The sequence below is a fragment of the Garra rufa genome, chromosome 10 (assembly GCF_049309525.1).
Source record: "Garra rufa chromosome 10, GarRuf1.0, whole genome shotgun sequence".
In the NCBI taxonomy this organism is placed as follows: domain Eukaryota; kingdom Metazoa; phylum Chordata; class Actinopteri; order Cypriniformes; family Cyprinidae; genus Garra; species Garra rufa.
The window spans coordinates 41,890,571-41,902,529 of record NC_133370.1 but is presented as its reverse complement, the minus strand read 5'-3'; the positions used below and the strand labels follow the sequence as shown (position 1 = coordinate 41,902,529).

The following is an 11,959-nucleotide window of genomic DNA, read 5'->3' as shown; positions in this document are numbered from 1 at the left end:
CATTAATAAACATTATTTCCTGCCTGATTCACATGTCATATTCCAACTCATCCTTCAACATTCCATCACACCTTAACTTGTGAAGAGGCTCTTAACAACCCTAAAGACGGACGGCATATGGTGTCCTCCTACTTTCTTTGTGGCAGATTTAGTGCCCTAAATGCACGGTCCTCGAGAGACAAGCACTGGCACTTATCGGCAGGCGAATAACGATGAGGAGAGTGACCTCCCTCAGTCCTCCGCTCCGTCATCGCTCCCTGTGTGATGGATGAGCACTGAGGAGATGGGAGACGTGCGGCGCTCGAAAGGCTGGCACCCTGGACAGAGCCCATTATCTGAGATCCTTCTCCACAGCTGTAGGAGTCTGTTCAAAGCGTGTGAGCTATTTACCTCGGTTGCTGGGGTTCAGATGAATTTGTTTTTGGGTTTGCGAAACCATCTGCTGCTCCAGAGTGCTGCGTCGTGATTGACAGCAGCATTGTGAAGTAAATTTCCTCATGTTTCCATCTCGCAGACAAGCGTGACTCGCAAGGTGTTGCCACATAAGGTGACCAGATTTCCAGTGTGACAGTACGGTTCACTGTGGGTACAAGCAGAAAAGTGATGGCATGCTAAAAAGCTGGAAGAAAACATGAAAGTGCAGTGATCTGAGGTGGTGGGCTGTAAGTCTGATCTGATAGGGTCACAGACAGCAGGAAGACAACAGTGAATACAAATAACAAAATGCAAAGTATCTCCTTGTTGATGTGAAAGGCCATGCACCCAATCAAGCTCTATGGTATTTCGCCACACATTCATCTATCATTCAGTGGAAGCTATAGTCAAATGAGCCAGATATCAACATGGACGGCTGTTGTGATGTATGAATTATTAAAAACCATGTCGACAATGTTAAACATAAATGCTTTTCTTTTGCATTTTTGAAGCTTTTACTGCTTTTCGCAAATTTGTGACCCTGGATCACAAAACCAGTCATAAGGGTGTTTTTTTTTTTTTTTTTAATTGAGATGTATACATCATCTGAAAGCTAATAAATAAGCTTTCTATTGATGTTTGTTAGGATAGGACAACATATTTGAAAATCTGGAATCTGAGGGTGCAAAATATACATTAAAATTCAATGATTGATTAACACATTGATTTTGAATTCATTATATACATTTTTATTTTATAAAAACATTTTATACATATCAACAGGGTGGATCAATAGTAGAAAAAAGACTCAATACATAAAAAGTCAATACATCTTTTAAAGTCGGCATAGAATGAAAATGGAATGGAATAAAGTTTCTAAAAGCATGTTATAGATCTTATTGCGAACCAAAACCAGCATTTTTTATGTTTTGACCTTGTAATGTTTAATCAAAATGCCATAACTGAACATTCCCATGAACAATACTGGGATATACACAATGATACAGAAGAAAAGATCTTTAACTACTTCTGTTTCATCCTAAATTTATGTTATTTGACTTGACAAAGTTAGTACAGGTGGTAAAATATTATGTGGCATGCAGGGCTGGCGCTAGCCATTTGGGTGCCCTAAGCGCAAATGCTAGGTTACCTACGGATGGTGTCACGGACACTACGTCCATATTTTTTACAGTCTATGACTTTAACGCACTAAAATAAAATAATAATTGAAGAGCGCGGTTCAAACGGCTTTGCCTTATTTTTCAAAATATAAAATCGCCTGAATTTTATAAAAAACGATTTGTTTGGAGAGGAAAAGGTAAAAAGCAATACAAAACAAAGAATTTACAGGTTATGTTGTCATTCCTTTGCTCTCAAACTGAATGTTATTTAATAATAACATTAACAGTGAAGCATGCATCTAACTCTGGGTGAAAAGCTTATAATAAAATCGCCAAAATTCGTCAACGTGTTAAGAATGAATAGTATAACAAATTTCCAAAGCTGTAAAAGGTTATTTAAAAATAAAGCATTCATTATAAACAGTTTACTGTCTTAAGTGCACCCATTTATTTAGTCTACAAATTAAAATAATAATTATAATAATTACAATTATTAGTATTATTTACGATGAGCATTGCTGTCACACACATAAGAGCCCTGCACTATTGTTTCAGCTATTAAAATAGTCCAGTTTTGTATGTAACGCAAAGTGATTATATTTCGTTTCGTTTTTATTAAGTTAATTTAGAAAAAACGTTTGGAGCATTTTTTGTTCGTTAAATATGAGTTTTTGATTTTTAAAGTAACGACCAAGCGGCCAGCGGCAGAGAATGAGTTGATCATATTGTGTTTGATTAATTTTGCCTTCTCAGATAATCATGACTTGCCTAAAATAAATATAGATCTAGGCCTAAAAGAGTTAAAGTATAAAACAATGTTCATTTCAACGTTAAAATAACATAAATGTGCGGTATTAGGCACAAATGCAATCGTTTGTATGGAGAGCCGCTTTGCAGGACATGGAGGCGCCAGCGCAATCACTTGCTCATAAAGGTACGAGTAATACATTATTCGGAACTGTAAAGGGTCTACTTTTATTTGTGTGCACTCACAATATCAACAAAACGTTGCAAACGGTGCTTGAAACGTTGAAAACAAACATGATCCCCTCATGTCATCTCAACAGGAGTTCTTCTCAGCAAAACTCAAATACATAACTCACAGACAAGATAGGCCTACATGTATTTATAGAAAGCTTTAAATTATTACTTAACGAAATAGAACAAATCAAAAACAACATTTCAATTACAAACAAGCATTTCATTATGTAGTCTGTAAAGATTAATTTTTCTCTAAAGGCACGTCCAAAGAGGAAATAGCGATCGGCAACTTCATCCTTGCTAGACACTGACTCAGAAAACACAAGCGTTTTAGCGTTTATTTTACAATAATTACCAATAGGATAAAACACAGGCAGTGAATATAAACACTTTTATATTAGTTTAATGTTGAAATTAACATTGTTTTATACCTGAACTTGCTTTTGTATATCAACATGCTTTAGACATATTTTATTTGTTATTTATACTAGTAGCCTGTTGTGATGATTTTTCACGACCCAGATTTTTTGGTGCCCCCCCCAGGCACTTGGTGCCCTACGCGCAGCGCGTGGTGTGCGTGAGCGGAGCGCCGGCGCTGGTGGCATGACTTCCTTAATATATATGAATTGATAATATACTATAAAACAGTAGCACTTTACAATATGATGTGTTGCTAAAGTATTTATTAATCATTGTTAATGTAGGTTAATAAAAATACAATTATAAATTATAATGTTGAAATTAACATTAATTAATACATTCAATAGAAGTATTTTTATTGTTAATTAATGCTAATGTAGTTAAAGGCAGGGTAGGTGATTTGAGTTGCATTCAACCCTCCACCAACGCTGTCTCTCATCCTGTCTCTTCCTCTCTGAAATCGCCTACCCTACCTTTAACTGATGTTAACAAATAAAACCCTATTGTAAAGAGTTAGCTTTAAGCCCTTAAAAGGGTCATAACATGAGAAACCAAATTTCCCTTGATCTTTTGACATAGAAGAGGTCTTTGTATGCTTAATACATCCTTAAGGTTTCATAACTTAAAATGTCCTCATCATCAATAAAAAAGCATTTATTTAATAACCTTCAGAAAATGGTTCCTTTGGAACGCAGTTTTCTTAGGCACAGTTGTTTGCATAAACACTGCCTCCAGTGCAAGACATCGACGAATAGTGATCTTTCCACCATAGGCCCCGTCCACTGGCTTAATGTCTGAAACTTGAACACACTGAATGTGAGTGTCGCATAATGTCAAAAACAATTAGAAATTACAATTACTGCCACAAATATATATATATATATATATATACAGTACAGACCAAAAGTTTGGACACAACTCAAATCAATGCAACTCAAATCAAGTTTTTCAGTGGGTTAGTGATTTTTTTTAAATATATATAAATTAATAAATTAATATTTTTTAAATGGGTTTTTATACAAAACTGCTTTTTATGTAAAATTCACTTTATAAAAGACCCACATTTCTAACTTTAATTCATAGGGATAACATGGATAATTTCACATGGTTTAGTGTAAGATTTTTGCCCATCTTTTGGAAAATCCAGTTTTAAAAGTAAAAAAAAAAAAAATACAAATAACTTTTACCAGTAGGTGGCTGCAGAGCTCCACTATTTGCTATTTGCTATTTGACCACCTGAAAGATATTTTTTCACAAGTTTTTTCAGTTGAATTCATATCTACAGTACAGACCAAAAGTTTGGACATACCTGTATGAGAAGGTGTGTCCAAACTTTTGGTCTGTACTCATATATATATATATATATATATATATATATATATATATATATATTAGGGCTGTCAAATGATTAAAATTTTTAATCAGATTAATCAGACTTTTCAGTGGATTAATCAGGATTAATCACTATTTGCAACTACACCTGAATCCTAACCATTTTTTTCTGAAATGCACTTTAAAAAATAAATAACAGGACACAGATACATAACTTTCATATTTTCATATTATGTCAGGGCTGGCATCGGGCCTGTTTTAGGCTACTCCTTATTTTTTATATTTTAGACATTCATCAATTATGGTGAAGAAAAAAAAAAAGCCGCGCTGGTGGAAACAACACAAGACTTTCGCTTTTACTTTCGAGACCAGCTCGGATGGCGCAGCTGGAAGAGATCCGCGTTCAATCGCACGCAGTAGGCTGAAACTTGCCACAAAGCACCGGCAAAAATAAATAATGAATGTGTCGAGGAAAGAGTGAGGACATATCTGAATTATTTATTAATAAAGTGTATTCTGAGTCAATGTCGCAAAGATCATGACTTGCAATCTCCTTTTTGGACGCGCCTTGAGAGAGAAATTTATTTTTACGGATTACACAATGAACAAGTTTTTGTTTTCGATTAGTTTTATTTCGTTAAGTAATCATTTAAAGCTTTCTATAGATATGTTTATCATGTCTGTGAGGCATGCATTTCACTTTATTTTTGTTAAGCACTCCTGTTCAAGAACGAGACGACAGAAAGAGCATCGTTTTTGTTTTATTTTATAAAAACACTGTAACGTTTTTTGATGTATTACTCTTTCCTTTGTGAGCAAAAATGACAGATCATTTTAAATTGCTTCAAAGTGATTGCGCTGGTGCCTCGATGACCTGCAAAGCGGCTTTATCTTCCACTCTCCGCACAAACTATGCACCTAACCGCGCACATTTATCTTTAACGTTTAAACTATACTTGAACTGTTTTATATCTATTTTTTAATATTTTAATGTTTTATATCTTTTTGTAAATTAACTAAATAAAAAAACGAAACTAAATATATACACTTTGCCATTGCATACAAAATTGAACTAAGGGGGATTTTTTTTTCCTGTCAATTGCTTTGATATCACTGTGTCAGTCACCGCTCTTTCGAGAATGAACCCAGCATAACTATGCAGATGTAATTCCCAAAACATAAGAAAAACGAAAGTTTCATACAAATTCTGAATGGATTATGGCATGGAAAGTGCAAAGCGCTCTCCCTTGTTAACTGTACCATCATCATTCTTTTTATATTTTAATCTGTCCATAGGCTCACCTTGCTCCATCTCGCCGCTAGCTCCCCAACCACTTTCCTGATAAATAATTTGTCACACTGCGCATGCGTGAAATGCGTTAAAAAAATTGACGTAATTAACAACAACAAAATAATTAACGCTGTTAACGCATTATTTTTGACAGCCCTAATATATATATATATAAATATACAGTGAGGTCAATAAGTATTTGATCACCCCGTTATTTTGCAAGTTCTCTTACTTAGAAATCATGGAGGGGTGTACAATTTTCAGCATAGGTGCATTTCCACTGTGAGAGACAGAATCTAAAAATAAAAATCCGGAAATCACATTGTATGATTTTTTAACAATTTATTTGTGAATTACTGTGTCAAATAAGTATTTGATCACTGAAGTCATTTTTTTTTATATATATATATATTTGGCAGAAGCCTTTGTTAACAATTACAGAGGTCAAACGGTTCCTGTAGTTCTTCACCAGGTTTGCACACACTGCAGGAGGGATTTTGGCCCACTCCTCCATACAGATCTTCTCTAGATCTGTCAGGTTTCGGGGCTGTCGCTGAGCAACACGGAGTTTCAGCTCCCTCCAAAGATTTTCTATTGGATTTAGGTCTGGAGACTTGCTAGGCCACTCCAGAACCTTGATATGCTTCTTATGGAGCCACTCCTTGGTTTTCCTGGCTGTGTGCTTTGGGTCATTGTCATGTTGGAAGACCCAGCCACGACCCATCTTTAACCCTCTGGGGTCTGAGGGTGTTTTGGGGCCCTGAAGAAGTTTTGACATGCCCTGACATTTGTGATTTTTTCAGTATCTTAAAAACATATTAATGGCTGAAGTCTGATTACATTGTAATCAACATGAATACATGTTTGTGTTTTTGAGAAAACTACAGAACAGACCAAAAGTTTAGACACACGAATAAGAAGGTGTGTCCAGACTTTTGGTCTGTACTGTATATGAAAAGAAAGAAGGCGTAACTTTTACCAGCTGTAGTATTGTTGCAGCCGCCATGTTGTGGAGATGCAGTGTGTTTCATTGGGAAAGCGAAAGTACTTTGTTTAGCCTTTCAAATGAGAAATCACTCACATTTAGAAATCGTGGTTAAGTTATATTTACCACACTGTTCCGGAACAGTACAACGCAAATATCTGAGTGGGTGCTGCGCATTTCATGAAGGACTGGTTACTGAACCTGGGAGAGCAGCTTACAATGCTAGCTGTACACAAAGGGTTAAGGCTATAAAGTGGGGCAATTCCAACGTTGTAAGGAAAGTCTGCGCTTCTGACTGATAGCTTGTAAGTATGTTTTCATGTTTACAGAATTAGCTACTGACTATTCAAACGTGAGTTTTGAGCAGTGTAGAGAAGAGCTTGTTGTTTCTTGTTCTACGATCAAAAATGCAGACATCGAGTTGTTTATGCGGTGCGATGCAATGCGTAAAAAGACTGTATGAGTCGTTATAATGAGTAGTTATGTCCCCACTGGATGCAACAAATGCCTCGTTTATAATGGGTTTTATAGTCGCGCCGAGAAACGGCTTCACACACTTGAGGTATTTGGCCAATCACAATGCACCGGATAGCTGGCCAATCAGAGAACACCTCACTTTTAATCAACAATGAGTTTTGTAAAAAAAAAGGTGGGGCAGAGAGGAGCAACAATAATGTACAGTATGTGAAAACCACATTGCATTACACCAATTCAGGGGCGTCAGACGGGGGTAATAGTGGAACAGAGTAACAGGGGCCCTTGGCGAGGGGGGGCCCATCGCGAATAATAACCCCTATTTTATATTTTTCAGAAAGTGAAAAGAAAAGAAAATGAAAAGACGGCAAGTCACTGGGATATTAAGTGGACCACTAAAGTGACACTTTTCAAATCCACAATGACAGTATAATGTAGACGGACAGCGGTTCTGCTGAATAACAAACATCAACAGAACACACAGAATAATAAGATGGAGACTATGGGGACTGTTCTGAAAATGTACTGAGAAAATAACAAAGCAAGTACCAATTAGTTACAAAGATGAAAGACTTCAAAACAGACCTAGCATTATGCTAATATCACAATGTAATTAAATATGCACAACAGAGAGAAAATCTCAGACAATATTTGCGGACTAACAAACAATAATCCCATTCAGGGTCCACTGATCTATACTAACATTCATGACAAATGGCACAAATGCAACCCAAAGACAAACATTACTTATTTCAATACATCTGCATAAAGACTCTTTGAATAAAAATACGTAGTTTAGCTTTCTCTTTCCTTTCTGAGTTAGGCAAAATAGCGGTGTAGAAAAAAAATGTATACTGTATACATTAAACCAAAAGTGAGTACACCCCTCACATTTCAGCAACCATTTTAGTTTATTTTCTCAAGGGACAGTACTATAGAAATGAAACTTGGATATATTTTAGAGGAGTCAATGCAGCTTCTATAGCTGTATAATTTACTGTCCTCTGAAAATAACTCAACATACAGCCATTATTGTCAAAACAGCTGGCAACAAAAGTGAGTACACCCTAAGTGATAAGAGCAGTATGTTGTTTAACCATGCAAAGCCACATGTCCTATTCGTCATGTTTATGTTTTTGTCTGCTTGACAGGATTAAGTTGTGCATCTTGTATCAGAGCAGTTAAAATTAGGTGCTTTATGTACAATTCTCTCATACTGACCACTGGATGTTCAACATGGCATCTCATGGCAAAAAACTCTCTGAGAATTGTTGATCTCCACAAAGATGGCCAAGGCTATTAGAGGTTCAGTAACACTGAGTTGAAACCGAGCTGACACTACAGTGGTCAGGGTCATACAGAGGTTTTCCAAGATGGGTTCCATTTGGAACAGGCCTTGCAAGGGTCGATCAACAAAGCACTTGTTCTGTGCATCAGGTGCAGGATCTGGCTTCAAAAAACAGATGCATGAGTGCTGCCAGCAGTGCTTTAAAGGTTGCAGTAGTAGAAGGTCAGCTTGTCAGTGCTAAGACCATACGCCACACACTGCAACAAGTCGGTTTACACACAATAGGTGTCGTCCCAGAAGGAAGCCTCATCTGAAGCTGGCTCACAAGAAAGCTCGCAAACAGTTTGCTGAAGACAACCTGTCCAAGAGCATGAATTACTGGAACCATGTCCTGTGGTCTGATGAGACAATAAGATAACCTTGTTTGGCTCAGATGGTGTCCAGCATGTGTGGCGATGCCCTGGTGAGGAGTACAAAGAAAATTGTGTCTTGCCTACAGTCAAGTATGGTGGTGGTAGCATAATGGTCTGGGGTTGCACGAGTGCTGCTGGTACTGGTGAGCTGCAGTTCATGTGTGGAGCACTTTTTTAATGGATGGATGCACTTTACTGGACTTCAAAATCTCAACACCCATTCATTTTCATTATAAAGCTTGCAGGAGCCAGGCCATTTGTATTCGTCTGAAAGAACAAAGTCATATACCTAGGATGGTTTGAGGGTGATTAAATCATGGTGTAATTTTCATTTTTGGGTGAACTCTCCCTTTAACTCCAGTTTTTCTCAAATGAGATTATCATTACATAAATAATAATGTAAATAATACTAATCATAATTATTCCTATAATATAACTTTTTTGCATAAATTAAAAGAAGTACATTAATCATACTTATGTATTTATTTATTTTTGCATTACAAATAGTAAGGTGTGATTTACTTATATTATGATCATGAGAATTTGACTGCATAAAGGTCACAGTAAAAACAAAAAATACACTTAATTTTCAAGTGAAATAATATCTTGTCCCTTTCTGTTGTTTTTTTGGGATGAAATATGACCCTGACATCATCTTGACAGGTTCTGTGAGCTTCACCCAAACACAGTTTGCATTAAAATGTAGTCTAGCTCTTATGTTCTCTCTTGAGGCTGGCAAAGTACAAAGAGTCATTTATGAAATATGGAATGTCACAATGATGTGACATTTCTAATGTAGGTGTATGTGCATATATAGTTTTTGATAAGATTTGAAATATCTGAGTATCAGCTCTCTACATATGTCTTAAAAGGCTCTGTTTTCACTCAAAAAAAGAAAGAAAGAAGCAGCTAGAGGCGAAGGACATAGAATATTCTTTCACATTATTTTTTAGTTTTGAAACATCACCACTTTATTTTACACTTAGGCTGAAACAATAAATCTATTCAGTGGGCTTTCTCCCGTTTGCTGGGGTTTAGATGCTAGCCTGTGGGCAGAAGGTATCAGCTGGTGTTAATGAACAGTTGAGCTGTAAAAGTGCTAAAAGCCTAAATGATCAATACAAAAAAGATGTGCAAAAACAGGAAAAGAATGGATATTCACCTCCAGGTTCCAAGTCATTCTGCCATATCCTTGAATAATACCATTGCTTATAGGAATGTCAGCAATGTCCTGCAATTTTCACACAAACAGGGAAAAGAAAATATAAGTATCAGCAGGCACACACATACACATGTATATGCAGCAGACGGGCAGTGATACCTGGGGTGTTTTAGTAGCTCCCTTGCTGTGAACTACATATTCAGTGAGTTCTGCCACATTAATGGGCCACAATGCAAAAAAAATCACGACAAAGACTTGGAGTCCTTGAAGTGAAATAGACGAGGACTATTGTTAGGTTTAAAAAGAACATTCCTCTGGCATTGTATGCAAGTGAAGCAGTCAGTCGGGTGAGGTGCTCCCACTTTAGGTGCTGAAAAATAGAGGAATAATTCATCTGCAACAACCTTGAAGTGGGAAAACGTGAATGATTTTGATGAAACAGCGGGAACGTTAAAGATGTCTCTGTAAAAACATTGACTTGAAAGTCTCTGCTACACAAAAGTCATGCCACCGCATTGATTCTTCACATTTCACAATAGTCAAAACTAATTAATAACTCAAATGCAAGCATATAAATGCATGACCAAAAATGTAAAATAGAAAACTATTTTATACATTATTTTCTTCCAAGACGAACAGAAGTTATCTTTGATGACAAGTTTCAGCAAACATGATGATGCTCTTGTGAGAAGGTGCACTCTTCCTAAAAGAAAAAGCATACTTTGTTACATATTTTTACATATTTTGTTAACTTGTGAACTTATATTATCCTAAATGTTTCCAAGAATGTTTAAATGCAGAGAAATAAGCTGTTTAAACTGGTGATCTGTCCCTTGTCAAAGAGGGATAGAAATCTCACAGATTTAATTAATTGAATAAAGTTCTTATCGGTTTGAAATGACATGAGGGTAAGTAAATGATGGCAAAATTTAGATTTTGGGGTGAAATAAATCTTAAAACAAATTTTAGTCGGTGCCGATAGCCTTGTAGGCAGCGTGTCGACATACAGCGCTGTTGCGCTCCGTTCGTCCCGTGACCTTTCCCGATCACGCCCCCCATCTCTCTCCCACTTTGCTTCCTGTAATGTCTGATCTGTCCTATCATAATAAAGGCAAAAATGCCAAAAAAAAATAGATCTTAAAAAAAAATTCAAGCATTTCACAGAGGTTTTTCAAGTCAAGTCACCTTTATTTTATAGAGCTTTATAAAACAGAGATTGTTTCGTAGCAGCTTAACAGTTAGAAATATATCAAGCAATGAATGCAATCAATGATGCAAACTTCAGATATAAGGTTTAGTCATTTTTGTGTTGATTCAGTTTAGTTCAATAACTATGTAAAGTTCATGCGTGAAGAACAGAGGTGTCACACCCCTCTGTACCAGCCACATACCAGCCAGAGCCCACCGATGACGGAGAGCTACAGACCGCCGCGACCAGCGAGTCATCGCCGAGAGGAGCGACAGAGCGGCTGATCGCCATGGAGCCTGAGCTGCACGAACCGTCAGACCAGGTGCGTGAGCCGGCCATAATGACTGCGACGGTGGAGGCTTCAGTGGAATGTGAGAGTGCTGAGGACAGCATTACCCACTGCACCACCGCTGAGGGTGAGCTAAATTTGGATCTGGGACAAACTGTGATGAACTTTGAACAAGATTTAAAATATTCTGAGGACATTTTCATTAAACTCCCTGCACATCCTAAACTGTCTGTCAATGTTAATTTCCCTCCCACCCTCCCTCAGTTAACATCTTCCAATAGCCATAATGTTTCAACCATGCCACCACTGCTGCCTATCAGTCCCTCTGCTCACCCTCAGTCCACCATCTGTGCAGTGGGTTCGCCGCAGGTCTGCCAGTCATCATCGGCGTCATGGCTGGAGGATCCCTCATCTCCGCCTTCAGCCTCTGAGTCCTGGACTCCGCCTCGGCCCTCCGACCCTGCGGCTCCACGCCGTCTCACAGCTACCTCGTCTCCACCATCGCCCGTCGGTCCACCAGCTCCACCGGGCTACATCGTCTGTCATCATCCCACCTTCGCCTCAGGACTCCACTCCTCTGGCTGCGCCTCATCGCTCCGT

The 11,959-nt window shown here is 37.6% G+C and overlaps 1 protein-coding gene across 1 annotated transcript in view; it reads left to right on the top strand.

The window, feature by feature from the left end:
• The window catches only part of brinp3b (bone morphogenetic protein/retinoic acid inducible neural-specific 3b), a 37,050-nt gene extending 25,410 nt beyond the window's left edge, over positions 1-11,640 (top strand). The window contains exons 6-7 of the mRNA XM_073849461.1: positions 11,236-11,486; positions 11,624-11,640. Of these exons, the coding sequence (XP_073705562.1) occupies positions 11,236-11,486; positions 11,624-11,640 (268 nt within the window). The remainder of the gene's footprint in view (positions 1-11,235; positions 11,487-11,623) is intronic.
• Positions 11,641-11,959: the final 319 nt, after the last annotated feature.